Here is a 23,648-nt window from a genome sequence, read left to right on the forward strand (position 1 = left end):
AAGAAATGTTTGCTGACTGAGACGGAAGAGGGGGTGGTATCTGCTGGAAGGGAAAGTGAGAAGGTAGAAATTCTGCTCACCTGCCCCTCCCCATCCTCCATGGAACCCCTGGTGCCCCCACGGAAACCACGTTGAGAACCAGTGGTTTGGGTCAGCCCTTTTCCCTTTATGGATGGGTCAACTTTACGCCCAAAGCCATGCGTGCTTCGAGGCCACAGGGGAGGCCAGGGCGGTGACTCTAGTCCCCAACTTCCTCCACCCACTCCCTCATCAGGTCTTATGGTGGAGATTAGCAGAGTCCCACCTTTGCTTTTAGATGATGACCCAGCTCATGGGACAGGACACCCTGTGTCATCTGATGGCAGTTGTGGTGGTGTTGGGCTGTGCTGTGCTGCGTCTATAAATAAGTCCATTTCCTTCTCCTCCCTGGTGTTGCCTCATCCACTCCCTGGGTGACAAGCTGTGACTCGGCCCTAAACTTCCTAGTCAGCTGCTTGCCATCCTGCACAGTGTCCATCCAGGTAAGGCCTCCTGGGGAAAATGTCCCCTCTCCCAGGAGGCATCGTTGCCCCCTGGGAAGGGCCTGCAGCCTGCTTTCCCCGGGGTCTTTCTGGGTACCAGGTGCGCCAGAGGTCTAGCAGGTGTGGGAAGTTCTGATTGATTTGCCAAACCAGGAGGAGCAGCATTTCTCTCCCGGTCTGTTTCTGTCTGTCTCTCTCTCCCTGGCAAAACTCTGGATTAGAACCCCCACTGCTTCCTGGCCCCCATCAGCAACACAGAGCCCTTCCTCCTTCCCACCCTGTCCCATGGGAGGAGGACCTGAGATGCAGGGGAACAGGGGGGATTTTGTTTTGTTTTGTTTTTCTGATCTTTGCGGTGTCCCAGCATCATGGCATTTTTCAGTTCCTTTCTAGGAAAAAAATGTCTCCGGTTCCACTTGGGTGGGATCTCAGCCCCCGGCCTCCCACAGCCCCGTTCCTGGATCCTCGCTTCTCAAGGTCCCTGCCAAGGGCCTCCATGCCTCCTAGGAGGAGCCACCATAAACCCAGGACAAACAAACTATATCCATCTTAAGTACATTTCCGCATATTAACCTTCTGTGCACGGCCAAAATCCCTGGCGGCGCAAAGTAGCTTGTGGTCAGAGTTCAGCCTCCATCCCACTCCTGCTTGGCGCTGTCTCCCCAAAGGCCTGTCTTTTGGGTCTCTTTCCAGAAACTTTGGCATGAACGTGTAATTCCAAATCGCGCTCCCTTTTCATCACACAAGGCCACCTGCCAGCTTCTCCCTTCTGCATTCGGAGGGTTACGCCAGCTCTGCCCAGTAGAAGGAGCCCGCCAGCCATCAGGGTCTTTTTATTTTTATTTCTTTATTTAAAAATTTATTTATTTTATTTATTTATTTTTGGCTCTGTTGGGTCTTCGTTGCTGCACACAGGCTTTCTCTAGTTGCGGCGAGCGGGGGCTACTCCTCGTTGAGGTGCGCGGGCTTCTCGTTGCGGTGGCTTCTTTTGTTTCGGAGCATGGGCTCTAGGCGCGGGGGCTTCAGTAGTTGTGGCGCACGGGTTCAGTAGTTGTGGCTTGCGGGCTCTAGAGCGCAGGCTCAGTAGTTGTGGTGCACGGGCTTCGTTGCTCTGCGGCATGTGGGATCTTCCCGGACCAGGGCTCGAACCCATGTCCCCTGCATTGGCAGGTGGATGCTTAACCACTGTGCCACCAGGGAAGCCCTATTTTTTATTTTTTAATTTTATTTTTTGGCCACGCCGTGCAGCATGCAGGAGCTTAGTTCCCCAACCAGGGATTGAACCTGTGCCAGGGGCGTGGAGTCTTAACCACTGGACTGCCAGGGAAGTCCCACATTATTTTTTAAACTGTGGCAGAATATATGAGACACAAAATTTGACATTTTAACCATTTTTAAGGGTGCAGTTCAGTAGCATTAAGTATATTCCCAATGGTGTGCAACCACTGCCAATATTTCCAAAAATTTTTCGTCACCCCAAATAGAAACTTTATACCCCAGTAAGCAAAAACTCATTCTCCTTCCAACCCTCCCAGCCCGTGGTAACCGCTAATCTACTGTCTGTCTCTATGAATTTACCTATTCTAGATATTTCATAGAAGCAGGATCATATAATATGTGTCCTTTTGCATCTGGCTTATTTCACTGAGCCTCATGTCCTCAAGGTCCATCCATGGTATAGCCTGTGTCAGAATCTCTCTCCTTCTTAAGGCTGAATAATGTTCCATTGTACGGATGGACCACATTTGTTTATACGCTCATCCTTTGATGGACATCTGGGTTGTTTCCAACTTTTGGCTATTGTGAATCACGTTTCTACGAGCATGGACATACAAATATCTCTTAGAGTCCCTGCTTTTCAGTTCCTTTGGGTAGATATCTAGGAGTGGAATTGCTGGGTGATATGGAATTATGTGTTCAGCCTTCTGAGGAACCGCCAAACTGATTTCTGCCACATATGTAATTTTCAACTTTTTACCAGACACATTAAAAAGAATAGAAAGGTACCAGTAAAATTAATTTTAATGCTATATCTTATTTCACCCCATACATCCAAAGCATTATCTCAATATGTAATCGACATAGAAAATTACTAATGAGATACTTTACATAGGATATTTTCCATTCTTTCTTTCATATGAAATCTTGGCAGTCTGGCATGTATTTTACTCTTTAAGGACGTTTCTATTTGGATGCTAAATTTTCAACGGCTGGAGTGAAAGGGGTAGTGTTTAATTAAAAAAAAACAAACTTGTTTTACGTTGTTCAGTTTTTAAATTTACATTTGAAATTTACTGACATTCCCAATTTCTGTTCCTCTGTTGCATTAGCCACATGGGCTAGTGGCCCCCATATTGGACGCTGCAGATTTAGACCCAGCTACTTAATTCTGGAACCTGTTTTTTATCAGGCAGACATAGATTTACCATGAAGTGGATGAAGCTTAAGCTTCAGGGACCCCTAAATAAAGATTACTTTCTGTATCTAAGTCTGGACTCAATTTTCTTTGCCGTTTCTTAGAGAGGCTCCCAAAATATGGAAGTTCAGCTTCCAGAAAACCTGGATCCACCCTGCAGAGCTGTGCCAATACAGTGGCTTTATTCATTTTTTTAAATTTTTATGTTAATTTTATTGGAGTATAGTTGATTTGCAAAGTTGTGTTAGTTTCAGGTGTACAGCAAAGTGACTCCGTTATACATATACATATATTCATTCTTTTTCAGATTCTTCTCTCATATAGGTTATCACAGAATATTGAGTAGAGTTCCCGGTGCTATACAGTAGGTCCTTGTTGGTTATCTGTCTCGTATATAGTAGTGTGTGTGTGTTCATCCCAAGCTCCTGATTTATCCCTCCCCACCACGTTTCCCCTTTGGTAACCAGAAGTTTGTTTCCAGTATCTGTAAGTCTATTTCTAGTTTGTAAACATGTTCATCTGTATCATTTTTAATTAGATTCCACATATGAGTGACATCACATGCTACTTGTCTTTCTCTGTCTGACTTACTTCACTTAGTATGATAGTTTCTAGGTCCATCCATGTTGCTGCAAATGGCATGATTTCATTCTTTTTCATGGCTGAGTAATATTCCATTGTATATATGTACCACATCTTCTTCATCCATTCCTCTGTGAACGGACATTTAGGTTGCTTCCACGTCTTGGCTATTGTAAATAGTACTGCAGTGAACACTGGGGTGCATGTATCTTTTCAGATTATGGTTTTCTCCTGATATATGCCCAGGAGTGGGATTGCTGGATCATATGGTAGTTCTATTTTAAGTTTTTTCAGACAAAGATGCCCTAATACCAAAACCAGGCTTTTATTCATTTTTCACAACTGCATAGTATTCCGTTGTCAGAAGGGACCATAATTCGACCAGTCCCACATCAATGGACAGGTAGCTTATCCAAAACGCCCTTGTTTTGTTGGCATGTCTGTGGGCCTTTGCACCAATCCCTCTGGCCAGAGGGTGAGTGTGTTTCAAATAATGAGTCATTATCCCTCATTTCCCTTTTTTAGAAATTCTAGAGCAGCACATGCTGTCCAGTAGAAACAGAACACAAGCCGCACATGTAATTAATATTTTTCTAGTAGCCACGACTTTAAAAATGTAAAAGACGCAGGTGAAATTAATTTTAATAATATGCTTTCTTTAACCCAACAGATCCAAAGTAGTATTGTTTACATGTGTAATGAACAGAGGAAGTATTGAGACAATTTTACTGTCTCGCTCTCGTCCTAAGTCTTAGAAACCAGGGGTGTATTTCACACCCCCAGCACACCTAACTCGGACACTCAGTTTTCGTCGTAGATCCTGGATCTGTAATTAGACTCCATAAAAATGTCTCGCTGGAGCAGATTTGCCCTTCCAGGAGGTCCCAAATGTACTGTCAAGTTTTTCCAATCATTGAATTGTCTATCAGAGGCTGTTTTTGGCTTTGCCTTTACTTTTTATCTTGAAGTTGTCTTCGATTTACAGAAGAGAGAACCTTTTTTAAATTTAATTTAGCATTAAAAACTCTGTCCAACACAACAGCTGCATTTCAAGGACTCAAGAGCCATAGGGGTGCACGCGATGGTGCAGATATAGAACATTTCCACAATAGCAGAAAGTTCTAGTGGACAGTGCCAGGCTGTAGATCAGAGCTCCACCTGCAAAGAGGGAGAGGAGTTTGGAATTACATTAAGAGGAGAGAGTTTGGATTCTGGATCGTAAGGGCTGTAGCTGTGTGTATTTGGGCACGAGACATATCTATCGCTCAGAACCTCCGTTTTCTTATCTGTAAAATGGGTGTCTCCAGGGCCGCAGGAAGTGGAGAGGGGCAGGGCCGAAGTCCTAGATTCCGCTCTGGTGGTTGGGGTTTGGAGTCTGGGAGGACTTTGTGACCGCCTGCAGGAACGGAAAGGACCGGGGAGTGGAAAGACATCGGCCAGGCCAAGAGGCCGCCCAGGATCCCCCAGTGCGGGACCAGGGGGGCCATCTTTGGACGCTTATTCCCTGAGCACTTCCTGTGCTCTCCCCATAAACTTGTCAGGCTCTCCGTCACCTCCGGACCTTTGCGTTGGCTGTTTCGTCCACCAGGAATGCCCTTTCCCCCAACTCCTACACTACCTGGTGAGCCCTCAGATAACCTTCCAACGTAATCACATTGTACCTCTCCCAGGCAGAGCCCTGGCTCCAAGCCTCAGCTCCAGGGCACTGGGGAGCATCTTGTAACCAGCTCTGTCTTCTCCCTAGGCTGGGAAAGACTCTGGGAAAGCTGGGAAAGGGCAGGGTCAAGGTCAAGGTGGGACCTGAGAGCCATTGGAATCTATCCCAGGTCCAGAGATCATGTAGCCTAGTGGGTAGGAATAAGTGGACTCTGAAGCTAGATGCTTTCTGTTGGAATTACAGTTCTGCCGTTTTCTTGCATTGAGTCCTTGGCCTCAGTTTTCTCGTCTGTAAAATAGGGATGAGGACAGTGCCTCCTACCTCAGGACTCGTAAAGATGAACTTGGGTAACCTGCATGTGCCCGCTCGGCATGTGTTATTATTTTTGTTAGCAGTGATGCTGTGTTCACTGTCCCCTCCTCCCAGCTCCTCTCTGACCCATGGATCCACCTGGCTGGGCCAAGGTAAAATGTTCCTGCCACCACTGTCTCCCCGGGCTGTTGCTGCAGCTGCTTCTGGCTCCGTGCTTCTCCTCCTACCTGCGTGTGTCCCGAGACAAGCCCACATGGGTCCCCGAATTGGGGGCCCCCTCCCAGGCCACTGCGGGGCCCTCCACCCGCCCGCCTCTGCGTCTCCTGCTGTGGACGTGGCTATTCAACACCCCAGTGGCTCTGTCCCACTGCTCGGAGATGTGGCCCGGCACAGCCGACTGCCACCTGACTGTCAACCGCAGCGAGTACCCTCGGGCGGATGCGGTCTTTGTGCGTCACCGAAAGGTCAGCTCCAGGCCTAAGGCACAGCTCACGCCTTCCCTGCGGCCCCCCAGCTAGCGCTGGGTCTGGTTCAGCATGGAATCGCCCAGCAACTGCCCCAAACGGAAGGCCCTGGACGGATACTTCACCCTCACGGTGTCCTACCGCCAGGACTCAGATATCTTCACGCCGTACAGCTAGCGTGAGCCATGGCCTGGCCAGCCTGTGGACACACTGGTGAACGTCTCGGCCAAGACCAAGCTGGTGGCCTGGGTGGTGGCCAACTGGAGGGTGGACTCGGTCGGGTGCAGTCCTATCAGAAGCTGCAGCCTCACCTCCAAATGGATGTGTATGGACGCTCCCACATGCCACTGCCCCGGGAGGTCATGACCAACAGGCTGTCCCAGTACAAGTTTTACCTGGCTTTCAAGAACTCCTTGCACCCTGACTATATCACAGAGAAGCTGTGGAGGAACGCCCTGCAGGCCTGGGCAGTGCCAGTGGTGCTGGGCCCCAGCAGGAGGAACTATGAACAGTTCCTGCCACCTGAAGACTTTCAGAGCCCCAAGGACTTGACCCATTATCTGCTGGCGCTGGTCAAGGACCACACCCTCTACCCGAGCTGCTTCCGCTGGCGGGAGACGCTGCGGCCCAGATCCTTCAGCTGGGGCTTGATGTTCTGTCAGGCCTGCTAGCGGCTGCAACAGAATCCCAACTACCGGACGGTGCCCAGTATCACGTCTTGGTTCACGTGAGCCAGCCAGCCTGGGGCCTGGGCTGCTGGGCATCTGGGGGCCTTGGTGGGTGGAGCGCTCCCTTACCTGGGGCTTCCCCTGCTGGGCCCCTCTGCTGCCAGGAATGTTGCTTCCGTGGGACCTCGCTTGCTAGGAGCTTCACCTGCTGGGGGCGGGGGTGTCATCTACCAGGGGCTGTGGCTGCTGGGCACGCACCAAGACACCCCCTGGGGAACTGGCCTTGGTGCCCCGCCCACTGGTGATGGCTCTGGTGGATGGGCCTGTGAGTACTGCTGCTTTGTCAATGAACCGCCTCGGGGGTATGCAGTTTGGCAATACTGACACCATTTTCGAGATGGGAATGCTCTGAGGAAACTGGTGTGTCCTCCCTTACTCCAGATCAGCGGTTCTCACTCCAGGACGATTCTGCTCCCAGGGGACGCTTGGAGTGTCTGGGGACATCTGTGGTTGTCACAACCTGGGGGTGGGCTGATAGCATCGAGTGGGAGGGGGCCAGAAATGCTGCTCAACAGCCTACAGTGCCCGGGAGACTGGGGCGCAGAGGGGGTGGGACTGGGGGCGGGGCTGTCTGGGGGTCCACGTGGGGCAGGGCTGGGACAAGGGGACGTTCTACACCTAGCGCAAGGATAGAGGAGGGGCAGGAACTGCTCCCAAAGGAGGGCAAGGGGAGAGGGTGTGACGCTGCGCGTGTGACTGTGAGAGCGGGTGTGACAGGGGACGACCACGTGGGGCTTGGAGTGAGGGTGGGCGTGGCCACGTGTGACTGAACAGGGGGCCCCTGTGTTCTTGCAGGTGACCTTGAGGACGCCCCTCTCTGAGTGTGCCTGACCACTGAGCATGTAAGCATGTGGACTGTGGGTCTGCGTGTGATCCTAAGCCCTGTGTGGGTGGCAGTCTCTGTGCCCTGTGTGTGTGAATGTGTGTGTGTGTGTGTGTGTGTGTCACGCACTGCTGAGAACCCCAGCCTTGGGGTCTGCGGGGGCACCTCTGTTTACATTCCAGTTCTCTGGTGGGCTGGGCCAGTGCCCTGTGGTTGGATCTGGGTGGGAGATGGGAAGGCCGAGGTCCCAGGAGGCTGCGTGCACGCACGCACACACACACACTCACACTCACACCAAGGCAGCCAAGCTTCAGGGACCAGAGACCCGGGCTCCAAGGCCAATTTTCCTGCTGTGTGTCCTGGACTGAGCAACTTCCCTCTCTGAGGCTCAGGGTCTTCTAGGATGGGGAAACTGAGGCTCAGCTTCCCCAGCGTCTGGGAACTCTGGCTTTTCTGCATGGCTGGGCTGAGTCAGCCCAAACAGTGTAGGAATCCACCACCCCAAACCTCAGAGTCAGAAGATTGCAGGGATGGGTGGGGGCCCCAGCCAGCCAGCCCGTTCTGAAATTGCCTTCCAAGCAGGCCACCCACGGTTTGGTACCTGGCTTCCAAGCCCTGCTCTCGGAGCTCCCTGGAAGTCCTGCCTGTTAGCTGACTCCAGTGTCTCCAACTGCAGCCTGGGGGCGTGGCGGGTGCTGGGGAGCAGGGAGCTGGGGGTGTTCCTGCCTGGCTGGGTGAGACTCCTTGGGGGCAGCTTCTGAATCAAGTCCTCCAGCTTCAGGATGGGGGTTGGGTCTGGGAAGGCCAGAGCGCAGATGTGTGGGAAAAGGGGGGAGGGGGCCAGTGTAGGAGACACAGCAGTAAAGGAGGGAAGGGTCTATTCTCTGAGAGCCCCGGTCTGGGGTGGGGGGAGGGAAGAGGAGAGACGACTTTGCCCTAGGGAAAGCTGTATGGGAAGGGGGAGTTGCGCCTTCGAGACCACCTCCCCTAGTCTGAGGGGAAGAAGGGGAGGGGTCCACGCCGTCTGGTCTCCCGGGTGCCAGCTTCGTGCGTGCTGGGAGCACCCACTCTCTTCCCCGCCCCTCCTCAGCCCGTGCAACCTGCCGACCCCTCCCCGCCAGCTGGGAACCCAATTCCCCGGCGCAGTCCTGGGCTTGCCAGGCATCAAGGTGACACCACAGGCAAATCTAAACACCGCACCGTACTTCTTCCATCCTCCACAGGGGCTTGTCGTAAATTCTCCCTCGGGCTCCGGCCAGAGCTTTTATGGCCCCAGGACCTAGGTCCTTGGGGACCCGGCTCTGCCGCAGCAGGCGCCGGTTTCGGGCTGGATGGGGTTGGCGCCCGCCCCAGACCTATCCCCGCAGGGAGATGGGCAGCGAGCTATATTTTTAGCTAGTGAAAGGAGATAGTGGCTCCGAGTTCACCCTGGTGAGAGCTGCCCAGGCCCGAGGAGGCCTGTTGGGTGAGGGAGACCTGGTCCACCTGGACCTCAGTCTTCTCATCTGAACTGTAGTTACACCTTCCCTCCCCAGAAGGACACCTTGCAGGGAGGCGGGGAGGGAAGGGGCACGGGGACCTGTAGAGAGGTGGGAGAGAAGGTCCCTGCCGACATCCCCCATTCACCCCACTTTCCTTTTTGTACCCCGGAAACAAGACCCTCTTTGCATCCACTTTCCTCTTACCCCTAAGCAAATGGAATCCTTCCACCATCCTGCAGGTGGTACCCGCACCCGTCCCCCTTTTCCCAACGGAGATGGCGCCTCCTCCCCGTACGCCCTCATGCGCCTCCGAGATGTGGGCACCCCCCGAGCGCGTAATCACAGCCGGGGCTCGATTTTCCACACTTTATCTTGGTACAGTTATCGCGAGAGTCCTGAGCTCTCGACGGCATTTTCTGTGCATGGGCAGTCTGTCGCGGGGCTTGCCAGGCGGGACGGTGGGTGCTGTCGGGGCGGGGGGCGTGGCCGCCGTCTCGCCAGGCCCGGTGAGGTAGGGTCACACGCAGGCGCACTCGCGCGCCGACAGCTCGTGGACCGTGTGGTAGCGACTGTGCGTGTCCAGGAAGGACACCTCGTCCTCGTAGGCCGTCGGGCGGCAGCAGGGCTGCGCTCGCACCCGCTCTCGCCGCACTCGCCGCCGCTGGCGCAGGCGCCGCAGTCCCAGGTCGTAGACGCGCGTCGCCGCCTCGCACGCGCCTGCGCAGTAGCGGAACAGCACCGTCTCGTCCGACGCGTAGCCCAGGCCCAGCTCGCTCACGCGCACCTCGAGCTCGCGCAGCCCGCACGGCCGGGTCCCCGACCGCGCACGCGCGCGCCGCCGCCGGGGACCCGCCCGACGGCGCGGACCCGGGGACCTCCCGGCCCAGGGCGTCAGTTCGCGAAGCTCCACCGCGTCCGGGGCGCCCTGCAGCAGTGCACGGTCTGCGAGGGGATGGAGAGAATGGGGTGGGGGTCAGTGGGTGGGTGGGTGGCAAGGAGTCCCCTACCCTCGCTGTTCCCTGAGAAAAAGGACCCTTGTGGAGACTCAGAGGTGCTAGTGCACCCTCTCCCGACCACTTATCTTGCTCCAGGATTCCCGCTCATTCACCCTCTCTGGGCGGTGTCGGGGGGTGCATATCCACACCCGCACGCTGGGTCCCCAGGGCTACTGACACCCTTCTCTGGACCCTGCACCTACGATGGACTGCTCAGAACCTGGCACATACTGTACCACATTCCAGCCTGCCCCACCTTGAGCTGAGCTGACTCGAGTGTCTGTCTTCCTCTGGACACTCCCTGCCCCCAGCACTCTCTGTGGACCCCATCCCTATGCAGAGCAGCGTGGGATTGTGCCCCTTTTCACTGAGCTGCTCTCACCTCATTGAAGAAAAGGGAGGGCTCAGCAGGGGGTGTGGTGATCCAAATCCCTGTTTCTACTCAGCCCCAGCTGCCCCCACCCCTATGCTGGGCCACCCCCATGTTACAGGTGAGGAAACTGGGCATCCAAAGGGGAAAAGACGTGCCTGAGGCAGGTGCAAGTGGCAGAGAGAGAGAAGCCCAAACAGCAGTTTTGCTTCCATCGTGTGCCCAGGTTTGGCCCAAGTCCGGCCCTCTTCTCCCACAGCTGCTCGTGCCTGGAGCCATAGATCCCCAGGACCCCACAGTCTACATTTATTTCCCAAGTGGCTGCCCCTGCCGCAGTACTCCTCAGCCCCAGGAGATGAGTGCAGACGTTGCAGTGGCAGGCAGTGTTGACAGTGGGTCTGCAGGCAGGGGGCTCCCAGCCCCTGAGCAGGTGGCAGTCACACTTGCAGTTGGGAGAGGAAATCCTGAATTTAGCCCGCACCTGCCCCCAAGGCTGGCGCACCTGGCTGTCAAAAGAAATAGCTTCCTGGGAGGTCCAAGGGGGAAGGGCTGTCTGTCACCCTGGGCGTGTGTCTGTTCCACAGGGGGTCTCAGAAAGCAGACAAGCCCAGGTTCGGAGCCTTGCTCTGCCACTGTCAGCCTTGTAGTTTCAGGCAGGTGATGGCCCTGTTCTGTGCCCCAGTTTCCTTATTTGCTCAGTGAGACTTGAAGAGTCCCCACTTTGGCTGGGACTGGGAGGGTGGAAAGGGGTGGGGGGGGGCACCGAGCAGCATCTTTTGAGTTCTTGATGCCCAGGGGCAGGAGCAGGGTGGCCGGCATTGCCTGCTCTGGGGTTAGGTTGAACCTGGCTCACTTCTGATGCCTAAAATTCCACCATTTAGTGTGCCCACCCCAAAGGTGTGTATCTAGAGAGTTAATTCAAGGCATTGCTGGTTGAGATACAGATGCCAGATGCCCAGCTAAATGTGAATTTCAAGTAAACAATGTATAATTTTCTAGTATATTATCTGTCCCTGCCTTCCTCCAGCAGGCCTGGCCACGTGCACAGGGTCTGGAACACAAAGAGATGAGGTCCACACCCCCCTGGCCCAAGCCTGAAATTCCACCATCAGCGCATTAGTCCCAGGGCCTAGAACATTGGGACTTCAGGGGATCGGGAGCCACTCCCTTCCCCCAGTAGGACTGGTTCCCGGGACAGGATGCCAGGCAGGCAGGACCCAACCATGGGCTGAGATCCTCCCCGGTGCCTGAAATTCCACCACGGGTGCTTTGCCCCCCGGGCCTGGGGCACTAGCTTTGGGGGGCACCCCCCGGGTCTCTGGGACTCAGTGTCCTGGGAAGGACTTTGCCGCCTGTAGGGGGGAGCGGCAGGGGCGGAAGTGGAGCCTGCGCCTGAGGCCACCCTTGTCCATTGTGAGGACAAGAAAGAAGGATTGTGTAGGCCGGCAGGGCGGGTGCGGACGTGCACGCAACCCCTACCCACTGGGGGCCACGCCCGCGCCCCGCCCGCGCGGGTGCACATGTGGATGAGCGCGCAAGAAGTCGAGGCCCACGCACCGCCCTGGCCCCACAGAATCTGCAGAGCGCAGGCGCCAGGGGCGAGTGGGTAGCTGGGCCGTGGCAGCCACGCCCGCCGGGGGTGGGCGTTTCCATTTTTATACCTCCCAGCTTCTTCCCACGTCGTTCTCTCCCATCCTTCTCTCCTTCTGTGCCTCTCTGTTTCTGTGTCTCTCCCCATTTCTAGGACTCTTCCTATTTCTAGGGGTCTCTCTGTCTCCCCCTCCCCTTGGTCCCTGTCCACCCTGGGAGGTCACTAGGGCCTCGGGTTCGGCCTCCCTCTCCCTCCACCCCCGCGCTGCGCTGCAGTGACCGCCCAGGCCGAATGCCCAGGTCTAATCTCCATCTGGTCCCCTGGCCCCTCAGGGCTAGAGCCTAATTCCTTGTGACAGCTGAGCCGAGAGACCCCAGTTCCCAGCGGCCATCCCCTCCGACGCCCCTGCCAGGCCGTTGTGGGGATTTGCGCCCTCCCTCCACCCCATCTAAAATAAGCCTCTGTGGCCCTGCTCCACTGCGTGAAATTCCACCATTGTGGCCGCTGCGACGTTGGGGGTATCTGACCCAAGACAGGGGGAGGGCTTACACTGGGCCAGGCGGGCGATTCGAGCGTCCAGGGTGCGAGGCGGCCGGCGCAGCGGGGCAAGCGCGGGTCCGAGGCGGTGGCTGAGGAGCAGGCCTTCCCAACACATCCAGATGGAGAGCACGGAGCTGCAGAGCACCGAGGCCAAGGCCACCGCCTTCCAGCGCTGCATCCTCAGCCTGCGTGCACGGGATGGTCAGCCACACGGCCTCCGTCTGCCTGTCAGGCAACAAATGAACGGGCACGGGGTGCTGGACCAGGCACCGGAGATACAGTGGGGCCCCTGATTTTGAACCACTCCTGCTTAATGATCAATCATAACATAGAAGTGATTCATTCAAGGAACCACTGAACAAGGTTGTGAAGAACGCTGCCAAGGACGGGGTGGGCACTGTGCCAGGGGTAACCTGGGAACCACCCCCATCTGGGGGTCCCAGAGTGCTTTCCTGAGGATTGAGGAAAGTTGAGACCTGAACAAAGGTAGGAGTTGGCCAGGCAGAAGAGAACGGCACCTTAGGCTTAGGCAGGGGAAACAGCCAGTGCAAAGGTCCTGGGCGGTGACCCCAGGTGGCCAATCCAGCCGGGAGGCTGAGGTGGCTGGAGCCCAGTGAATTTGGGGACGGAGGTGAGGACATCCCCAGCAGGGGGCACTGTGGGACCATGGCGGCGAGGAGAGGTGGTGCTTCGAATACAGTGCGGGAGGCCAGAGCCCTGGGGTTGAGACATGTTGATGTCCTGGGAGTGACTTCCTGACCTTCTCTGAGCCTAGGTTTCCCCTCCAGACAAACTAATGCCCAGAAATGGGCAGCAAAGGACTACAGCTCTCCTCGACCCACCTCCAGGCCTTTGCACAAGCGGGTTCTTCCATCCAGAACATTCTCTTCTCCACTGCTTCCCACTCTCATTAAATTTTCAGTCTTAGCTTGGACAGCGGCTCCCTCAGGAAGCCTTCCCTGACTGCTCCAACCCCCCAGCCCCAGGCCGGCGCAGGGGCACTCTCTGGGCCCCCACAATGCCCTAAGCGTCCCCCATTAGGGCACCGATTACTCAGTGTTGTGGCTGGCTAGTCGCGTCGTTCTCGCAGTAGATGTTTAATAACCCAGGCGCACCTCCACACCTCCACCCTATCCGAGAAGCTCCCCGCCACTGAGCGGCCTCCAGCCCGCGTTTACATTTCCCTGCCCGGCTGCCTGGTGTCGGCCCTCGCGGGGCCTGGCGGCCAGCCCGGTGTAAACATTTACACGGAGAGCTGAAAGCCCGGCTGGACGGCGGTCAGCGCCTGGGCTTGGCCGCGGGATGCGGGGCGCCCCCACGCGCGTGTTTCGGGCCGCGCAGCTGGCCCGAGCTGAGCTGAGCAGTTATTTGCGTTCTATTTGCATCTCGTTTGCATGTGATTTGCATGTGGTGGCGCGCGGGGGTGGGGTGGAGCGTGGTTAAGAGCAGTAAGGCTGGAACCGTCTCTCCCCCGCCCCATGGATGCACCGGCACTGGAGCTATGGCAGACAGTAAGTAACAAAGGACACCTATTAAGCGCCTGCTGTGTACCAGACCAGCTGCTGAGACCACGAAGGAGGCATTATAACCTCCATTTTACAGCTGAGGAAACTGAGGCACAAAACAGAGGGGCTCGGCCAAGGGCACAGCTAGGAAAGGATCTGGTTCTTTGACACAACACACACCACATGGGGGGGAGCAAATGCTGTGGAGTTATTCCCAGGACCTTACACTATTGGTGGTATTTGATACGCCATTATTATTATTGTTGGGGGTGGTGATGGACAGTGAGCTCCCCGACATGGGAGCATGTAAGCAAACCCTGGCCCAGCCTGGAGATCTGAGGACACAGCACAAGTGCAAAGGCCCTGGGACAGGGCCATGCCTGGCTTGTTGAAGGAACCATCAAGGCAGCCCCGTGTGGCTGGAGCAGAGTGAGCGCGGGAGGAGGTGAGGGCAGGGAGGGGATGGGGACAGGTCATGCACGGCCTGTGGGCTGCGGGGAGGAGATTTCATTCTCAAGGTTGTGCAGCAAGCTGAGGTCAGCCCTTGCATTTGTCAGGTGCCCAAACCCACTGCCTTTACTCTTAACGAGCCCCTACTTTATGCCAGATCCCAATCTACAAACTTAATGCGTATTATTAAGTCATTTCAACCTCACGAGTCCTTGTCCCCATTTTACAGATGGGGAAACTGAGACCCGGAGTGGTGAAGTGACTTGCCTAGGGTCACAGAGCCGAGATTAGAACTCTAGTGGCCTCACCCAACCTGGGAAGGGGAGACAGGCAGGGAAACCCACCCAGGCTCAAGACCTCAGGTGGGCAACGCCCTCTCTGGACTCTGCACCCTGCTTGTCCTCACACCCAAGTCTTGGAGTGGCGTGCCTCGGTTTCCCTGTTAGACTGGAACAAGACCTCTGCACAGCGCCGGCCTAAAACAGGGGGCTGAGCAGGTAGATGGGTCTCCAGCCCTGAGATGGCCCGGCCACGGGAGCCCTTGGAGCCGCAGACCCCCCAGAGCTTTGATGGGGGGCAGGAAAGCAGGGGGCCGCTGTTGGAGGGGGCCTGGCAGACATAGCTGATAAGCGTCTGTTAACAATGGGCCTTTCTGTATGGGGGTCACCCAACTGGTTTGTCTCTGGCACAAACCTGACAGGGAGCAGGTGTGGTGGAGGGCACAGGGAGGGGACCAGGTGTGCACGATGTGTGTGCTTGTGTCAAGGGGAGGCGGGCACTCACACGGCACACTTGGGGGCTCACCCTCACACCCAGCGTTCCCATGCTCACATACGCTCTGACCCACTCACACACACACCCTCTCACATGTGCCCAAACACTGTTGCACACACACCCTCAGACACTACCCCGCTCACATATTCCGACAGGCTCTTGCACACTCAGATGCCATCCCGCTTACACACGCAGTGTTCTCACACACCCTCAAACACTCACATGCTAGTGTGTTTCACTCTCACACGTGGGCATTTTATGCACAAACATGATCACCTTCGATCGAGTGCTACCACTCACACACTAGCATTTGCACACGTGCACACACACCCTCTGACTTGCACTCAGGAGCTCCCCCAATCACACCCCTTACACTCTCTCGTGCCCGTGGAAGCTCCTGCACACCCTCGATACTCACACACACTCAAGCACCTTCACACTCAGATACATTGTCTCTTGCACACTGACACAGAGAATGGGCACACCACACACATGCCTCCTCCAAGCCCTCCTGTGAGCACTTGAACTTGAACTTGTACGTGCACGGGCGTGCCCATCATCACCTGCATCCCACATTCCAGCCACGTGCACACACACCCGGGGGGCACACACATGAACACACTGCCAGTGCTGGCGGGCCCTCGGCTGCAAAGATTCTGGGGGGAGAGTGAGAGGCACAGACACAGGCTGCAAGTGTGAAGAAGGGAAGTGGGGGGGGTGCAGAGTGACCCAGGGGAAAGGGCTACTGGTACCCGGCCCAGCACCACACCTGCTGGCATTTCAGGTGCCACCCATCTGCCCAGACAGGGCCTGGCCCAGGGTCCCCTCTCAACCCAACAATGTCCAGACCCTGGAGAATCCTCACTGCCCAGGGAAGGGGGCACCTCCCTTCCTGGGGGCCAGGCCCGTCTGAAGTGCAGCGAGAGGGATCTGGGATAGACTTCCACTTCTAGCTGGAGGCCACAGAGTGCCCAGGGCTGGGGCAGGGAAGGAGGAGAAACTGAGGCTCAGGGGAGATGAGTAGCCCACAGACACAGCCAGGTGGAAACCTCCAGTTATTCAGAGAGCAGAGAAGTAGGGTGAGGGCGTGTGGGTGTTTCTGGCAGCTTCCTTGATGGTACCAGGAAACACTGCTTATTATCTTGATGTCCCGGCTAAGTTCCAGGGCTCCACCTTTCCATCGAGCTTCCCAGGGAACACCTGCCAGGCATGCCTGTCCATGGGGTCAACAGCCTTTGTCCTGCAGAGCTCCTGACCTCAGGAAGGAAACTACTTCATGCTTGTTCCCAGGAAGAGGAAGGAGGGGAGGGGAACCCTCCTTCCATCCACTCATCTCTCTAGTCTGGGGAGGCCTGGAATCAGGGCCTGGCTCCATCAGGCAAACTCCTACTCATCCTTCAAAGCCCCAGCTCTTAGAGCCCCTCCTCCAGGAAGCCATTCCTGCTCCCCATCTTGCCCCCTCCCAGCCTCAGTTCCCTCCCTCTTGCCCAGTTCTGCCAAAATAGTGTCTGGGTCCACGTCTGTCTTTGCTGGACGGTGGAGGTGCTTCTGGAGGGGCACCCTGGGCTGGGTCCTCTGAAGGCAAGGGCGGGCTTTGGTAATTCCATCCACCGTTGCCAGGTGGAGCTGTGGTGCCTCCTTCCACGAGCACCGTTCTTCCTCTGCACTTCACTCCCAGACATGTCTCTGGTCCTCCTATACCTCTGTTTCCCCAACTTCAGAAAGGGCCTGAGGCGGGCTGCCCAGAACCGTGGGAATGACCGGGTGGCTTGTGGGGCTGTCATCACTGCCCACGGGCAGAGCGAGCCAGGCTGGGAAGCCACATGGGCAGCTGTGGGGGCGGCCTGCACATGTGGGCCAGCCCTGAGGAAGGATACTTCCGAATGCTGTGGCACCTGGGGTGCAGAGAGCTGAATCCGCACCCCCATCTGCCTCTTCCTGGCTGGACAACGTGGGAGCAAGCTCCTCCCCCTCTTGGAGCCTCAGTTCCCCATCTGTACAAGGGGCTGCACAGGACACCTTGCTCATCTGGAGGGCCGTTTCATTCAGTGAAGTCCTGCAGGCCTGGCCGATGTCCTGCAGCAGCTAGGCCCCGAGCATCAGACACGTGCTTGCACGCCCTTAATTCCGTTTCCTCCATCAGTGTTACAGGTCTGGGGCTGGCAGCTGGGCCCATTCCCAGGGCAGCCCTGTTCATCTCCTTTCCCCCAGGTGGCCCCAGGGGGTTCCCTAGGGTTCCATTAATGGGGAAACTGAGGCCCCATGAGGGGCGGGACTTGCGCCTCTCTCAAGACAAGATTCAATGGTTCTGCAAAACAAGAAACAAATTCCACAGCCCACAGAAATGTGCCGCCTCCCTTGTAGGGCCCAGGGCCCAGCCCTACCCCATGGTGGGAACCGAGAGGCCGGGGCAGGCGCAAGCTGGAGACGCACATCTGGGGGTAAACCAGGAACATCTGGCTAGCACAGCTGGTTCCGATGTCACATCTGCGGGGGTCGGGGGCCAACCTGTGGGGCGGCCTCATGGGAGGGTGCAGGCACAGACACCCCCAGCAGAACCTTCCAGGCCTGCCCAAAGGTGGGAGCCCAGCATCTCCTTTTCTTCCCCCAGTCCAGGAGCTGCCTGCTGCCCAATCGCTAGAACCATTGCTGGCTCCCTGCTACTCTGAGAATCAAGTCGCGGGTCCTGAGCTTGCCTTAAGGGGATCTGGGTCTATCTTTGCCAGAGTGAGGCTGAGGTGTGGACATACAGAGAGGGTGATTTCTGGGGAAGACTGTGTTGGCTGCTTTGTGTTAATAATAGTAGTAAAAAAAATTAGCTAATACTAACACTAGCAAACAACACCATTGGTGCTGTTCTGAGCACTTTACATGTAGTGCCTCATAGAAAGGTGTGGACCATTTTATCACCATTTTGTAGACAGAAAAACTGAGGTCCAAAAGACTGAAGTGACTTCCTCAGGGTCCAACAGAGTGTAAATGGTCAAGCTGGGTTTTGAACTCAGGTGGTTGGGCAAACTCCTACTCATCCCTCAAAGCCCCAGCCTCAATGCCCCCTCTTCCACATTCTTGACCACTGTACCATATGGCCTCCCTAATAACAACAACAAGACCAAGAATAATAACACTAACACCTGGCAGTGTTGGCTATTCCATTTATTTAGTGCCAAGCACTCTGCTAAGTGCTTTCCACATGTTTGATTATCCCCGCAGTCCCTGGAAAAGATGTTATTATTATTAGCCCCATTTACCACACAGGGAAACTGAGGCTTGGAGAGGTAGAGTGACTCACTCAAGGTCACACAGAAATTAAGTGGCTGAGCTGCGGTTGAACCTGGGTCTGACTCTAAACTTGTTCTCTCAGTGTCTCCACAACCCCAGTAACGAGGGTGATGCTGGGGGGAAAGGGAGAAGCAGGGTCTTGCTGCTTGGGAGGCCAGTGGGGCTGAGATCCAAGGAAGTAAAAGGTTTTCTCAAAGACACACAGCAGAGCAGAACTAGCAAGTAAACAGATGGCCCACATGGCAGAAAGCCCAGTGTGCCAGGCTGGGGGTTCTGCTCCCAACATATTCACCCAACACTTATTGAGTGCCTACTGTGTGCTGCACTAGTCAGGGAACTCAGGATGACCAAGGCCAACCTGGGCCCCCATCTTCGCCAAGCTCACCATCCAATCAGGGAGATGGATAATAAAAAAAAAGAAAGAAAGAAGGTAATTTAGGGAATTCCCTGGTGGCCCACTGGTTAGGACTCAGCGCTTCCACTGCTGGGGCCCCAGGTTCGATCCCTGGTTGGGGAACCTAAGATCCCGCAAGCCACGCAGCCAAAGAAAGAAAGAAAGAAAAGAAACAAGGTAATTTAGAGGTTGACAGTGCAACAACAGCCCCCAAATAAAACAAGGTGAAGCGATAGTGACTGGTGCTGCTTTTAAGCTGAGTGGTCAAGGAGGGCTTCCCAGAGGAGGCAGCATTTGTGCTGAGCCCACATGAAGATCTAGGAAGAGTGTTCTAGGTGGAGGGAACCACACGAGCAAAGGCTCAGAGGCAGGATGATGGCTTTTCAAGGGGACCGGTGTGACCAGAGCAAACGGCCAGGGGACAGCACAGGGAGATGAGGAAAGATAAGGGGGTGTCCTGTGCCCCGCAGGGTCAGGGTCAGCCCTCCATTCCCCACCAGTGCCTGGAGCCCTCTTCCTGTACCGGCCGCTACTCGGGCGTGTTCTTGGGAAGGCTGGGCTGGGGAGTGTGTGTGGGGGGGGGGGGGGAGTGGGGAGTGAGTGTGTGTGTGTGTGTGTGTGTGTGTGTGTGTGTGTGTGTGTGTGTGTGTGTGTGTGTGTGTGTGTGTGTGTGTGTGTGTGTGTGTGTGTGTGTGTGTGTGTGTGTGTTGGGGCCACTAGCTTTTCAGACCCGCCGTTTCTGGCCCGGCCCTCTGCAGCTGGCCCGTAAAATTCCCACCTCAACCATACCAGGCGGGTCTGGCTTAGCCAGGCTGGTCTGGGACCGGCCTCGCAGGCATCTGGGGCGGGCAGGGGGCCCTCCCTGGGGGTCAATAACAGGATCAGCCTAATGAGGCCTGGCACGGCTAAGCAGCTGGCATGGGGCCCGGTGGGTGGTGTGAGGGACGTGGGTCCTCCGGGAGTGGCCAGGAGGACACCACACAAAGCTGACCATCTGACAGAAAGGGAAACCGAGGCACAGACCCCAATGCAACTCAAACCCTCACACTGGTTTCCTAGGAACCAGGGGACCTAAGTCACCTCTTCCATGTCCCCAAGTTCAAATTCTGCCTTGGGTCCCTGACACACTGAGCTCTTTCAGCACGGCCCCTCTCTGGGCCTCGGTTTCCTCAACTGGGACGTGAGATCCACCTGCTGGATTTCTTCCAGGACCAGCCAAAGCCTGAGTTCACTTGGATTTGAAGGGAAGATCTTTCCGCTCCTGAACACCCACGCCGAAGTGTCCCAGGCCCCATTCAGGCTTACTTTGCGGCTGTTACCTCTCCTGAAAGTCCAGGAGGCTGGCTGGCTGGTTTGAAAGCCTCCTGTCCACCCCCTAACCTGCACCCCTGCCCTGCCAAGTGCAGCAGGCACCGGGCCTGTCTTGTTCTCTGCTTCGTCCTACTACACAGCTTGGCACACAGTAGCTTAGGGCTTGGGAATTAATTACATTGAGCATAAGGAAAGATCCCTCCAGCTCGCTCAGCCTCAGTTTTCTCAGCTGCGAAATAGAACCAGCTTCCCATGGCGCCTGCTCAGTTGATGCTCACAGGGCAGAGGGAAGACCCTATCTCCCCTCGAGGGCCCCAGACCCCTCTGCCCCACCTTGGGGGACCAGGAAAATTGCATCCGCAGAGGAATCCCACAGCCTCTCAGCAAAGACAGCTGGGCCCAGGGATGCCAGATGCATTAAAGACCCGTTCCTCTCTCTGTGTTTCCAGCCCCCATCTCTAGGAATCCGTCCTTGAAGGCCCCAGTACAGTTCTCCCTCTGTCAACCTTTCAGAAAAGTCTCTCCCTCCCATGGTCACCCCAGGCACCCTGGATTTTCCAAAATCATCCATGCTATTTCCTGCCTCCAGATCTTTGCATATGCAGTTCCCACCACCTGGAATGCCCTTGCCTTTCCCATTTAGAGAACTCCTACTCATCCTTCATAGCCCCAGCTGCAATGCCCCTCCTCTAGGAAGTCTCCCCTGACCCTCCTACCCTGAGGTAGTGCCTTTGCTCCCCACTCTGGGTTCCACCCTGGATTCAAGTCTGGAAGGACAAGGCCCAGGAGCCTGACACCAAACAGAGTCACGCACATCATCGCTGTCCAACAAACATTGGTGGAAACAATGTCTTGATTGTGTCCTTGTGCCTGGCTGCAGACTGTTTGGTTCCCTCTCCTGTTCCAGGCTCTTGAAAGCTATATCCTCTTCTCATCCCCCTGAAAACTAAGGTCTATAACCTGAGGGACAAGCAGTGATGGTGGAATTTCAGACACTGTGCCCAGCTGCAGGGGGGCATGTTTTGTTTTCTTCCCTGCACCCCTGGAACTAGCTCTTTGCAGGTCGCTGGGAGTGGCTGCAGAACCCCGAACCTCAGCAGTCCTAGAATGAAGGGTGTGGGGAGGGGTGTCCAAAGGGCCCAAGGCAAGGGGCTGGGGGGTGGGGAGAAGCTGGCAAAGTTGGGAGTCTCCCCCCACTGACATCCGCCTAGACCAGTCACGCCCCATTGGGGCTTCCTCAGCCCGGGGCTCTTAAAGACAAAGAGTGTCATGGAACAGACAGAAAAGGATGCAGGGCCGGGGGCGGGGCATAAAGGAGTGAGGAAAGTCAGGGGTCTGGCCTTCCATGCCCCCCACCTAGGCCCCTGGTCCTGCTCCCCAAATCTGGGCTGGTGGCCCAGCCTTGCAGGTAACCACAGGCCCGCTGAGCCAGGCCAGTGGCCCCATGCTATATGGATGCTAGTACTTCTTGGGGAGGGGACCATGGTGACTTCCACCCCTAGGAGAGGCCACTTCTCTCTCCAGTCCCAGCCCACATCTGCCCACTGTCTGCAGCCCCCTCGGCCTCAAGACTGCGAACTGACAAACCGCACCTTCTGGGAGAATTCTGAGACCATCCTGAGCAAGATGCCTTTTGTAAAAAGCGAGGAAGGAAGACAGCCTCCTCTCCTTCAAATCCGGTCTTTGCCGTTAAGCACCCCCCCCCGCCCCCCGCAAAGGGTTTCGCGCCCTCTTGTGGCTAAACAAGAGGCTCCAGGAGCTGAGAGAGCTAGGCCCTTACCGGAGGACACCGTGTCCCCGGCGGCAGCGGCGGCGGCGCGCAGGGAACGCGGCTGGAACGCGCCGCTGACAGATGTTTACTTCTGCGTGCAGCTGGGCCGCGACGGCAGCCCTCCGCCCAGGGTCTGCGGGATCCGGATGCCCCCCGCGGCCCCTTGTAGACCACAAGGCATAAGGGGTGTCTGGGTCTCGCCCTCCTAGAGGCTGGGGAGGGGATTCCGGCTGCCCCCGCTTCCACCCCTCTCCAGACGCTCCCAAGGGCGTCCGAGAAGGCAGAAGCGCTCCCGCCTCGTCGGACAGGGAACCCCCCCTCTCCTGGCCAGACCCTGGCTTGGAGAGAAGCTTAAGATCGCCCTCCCGCTCCCCGCGCCCCTGCCACGCGCGGACCTGTCGCCCCTTGACCATACCCTCATACACACGCTGGTTCTTGGCTAGAGGCGGGAAACTACCGATCTACCCGGAGTCCCTGGAAGCCCTCCCAATCTCTGTCCCTGGGGCCGGTCCTCCCCCCGCGCCGGTACCGCGCGGGCCCGCCGTCTGCCCTTGCTTACCTGCTCCGGGCGCCCGATTAGCCGTCAGTGGCAGCCGCGCCTGCCGCCCGCGTCGGCCCCAGCCCCTGCCCCTGCCGCCGCGACCGCCATCCGGGCCGCCTGGGCCCGCGGCGCCCGGGGGGCCCCGGGCCGGAGGGGGCGGCCGCGGGGCGGCCGCGGCGCGAGCCGGCCCATGGGGTTCCCCCGGGCTCGCTCAGCCGCGGGCTGCGGCCATCCCCGCCCGGTGGAGGCTGGGGCTGAGGGGGTGCCCTGGACGGCCGGCGGCTCGGAGGGCGCGGGGTGCAGGGGCGCACGGACGGCGCGGGCGGCTTCGGCGCGCGGCGCGGGGCTCCGGGGCGGCGGCGCGAGGGGCCCGGGCGCTCGGAGCGGCTCCACGGCGCTCTGTCCCGCCGCCTCCGCCGCTCCCGCCGCGGACAGCTCGGCCGGCGCGGGGACGGGGGCGGGGCCAGGGGCGGGGCCAGGGGCGGTGGCTCGGATTTCCCGGGACAGGGAGCCGCCCCCGCCCCGTCCCCCCCGACCGAGGGTGCCTGAAGAGCGCAGGTGGCAAGGGTGCGAGGCCACAGCACACCCCTAGACAGCGTTGTCCCCCGGCCCCAGAGACCCCGGCGGCGATCCTTTAGAAAAGCCAGGACCCCAGAATGCCCCCCTCCGAGGGCCCCTTCCCAGAGGTAAGAGCCACAGCGCCCCTGACACCAGTCCCTCGACCTTCAGCGTCCCCCCACTCCATTGAGAACCTGGTCTTACTGCCAGACCCCTCCCCCACGTCCTGCCCGGTCCCCTTCCGGAAACAAGTGCCAAAGAAGTCCCCTCACCAAGGAATCCCCTCGGGGGAATCCCCAGGACAGAGTCCCTCCAGATTAAAAGTTTCCCATCCCCGCTCCAAGAACCCCGACGGCGCATCTTCCGTAAATCCGGGACCTCTCAAGACCCCTCCTCAGATCCCCCTTCGCGGAATTAAGAGCCACAACACTCCCCTGGCCGGCGGTAATCATGGCCCACAATTTCCCCGCACCCCACTGAGTACTCTGGGGCCCCTAGTCCCTCCCCAGGTCCTCTTTCAAGAAAGCAAAAGAAGGCTCCTTCCTAAGAAATTCATTCCAGAGAGCTGAGACGCAAAGTTTT

At 57.1% G+C, this 23,648-nt stretch overlaps 2 protein-coding genes across 3 annotated transcripts; one reads left to right on the plus strand and one right to left on the minus strand.

Annotated features, from left to right (window-relative positions):
• Positions 1 to 1,781: 1,781 nt before the first annotated feature.
• Positions 1,782 to 7,018, plus strand: LOC115865081 (3-galactosyl-N-acetylglucosaminide 4-alpha-L-fucosyltransferase FUT3-like). Its single transcript, XM_060297295.1, is given in 2 exon segments — positions 1,782 to 6,226; positions 6,229 to 7,018. Coding segments are annotated over 2 exon segments (1,005 nt in total). The 5' UTR covers positions 1,782 to 5,616; the 3' UTR covers positions 6,624 to 7,018.
• On the minus strand, positions 2,304 to 22,644 carry NRTN (neurturin). Of its 2 annotated transcripts, none has more exons than XM_030879403.2 (4): positions 22,527 to 22,644; positions 12,490 to 12,705; positions 9,189 to 9,926; positions 2,304 to 4,677 (listed from the first exon to the last, which is right to left on the minus strand). In XM_030879403.2, exons 2-3 carry the CDS (start codon positions 12,656 to 12,658, stop codon positions 9,502 to 9,504), a joined length of 594 nt encoding a protein of 197 aa, XP_030735263.1. In that variant the 5' UTR covers positions 12,659 to 12,705; positions 22,527 to 22,644; the 3' UTR covers positions 2,304 to 4,677; positions 9,189 to 9,501. The 2 variants fall into 2 exon arrangements, with proteins under 2 accessions (XP_030735263.1, XP_030735262.1); XM_030879402.2 differs by lacking the exon at positions 22,527 to 22,644 and adding an exon at positions 21,977 to 22,515.
• Positions 22,645 to 23,648: the final 1,004 nt, after the last annotated feature.

Source organism: Globicephala melas, chromosome 3, assembly GCF_963455315.2.
Source record: "Globicephala melas chromosome 3, mGloMel1.2, whole genome shotgun sequence".
Taxonomy (NCBI): domain Eukaryota; kingdom Metazoa; phylum Chordata; class Mammalia; order Artiodactyla; family Delphinidae; genus Globicephala; species Globicephala melas.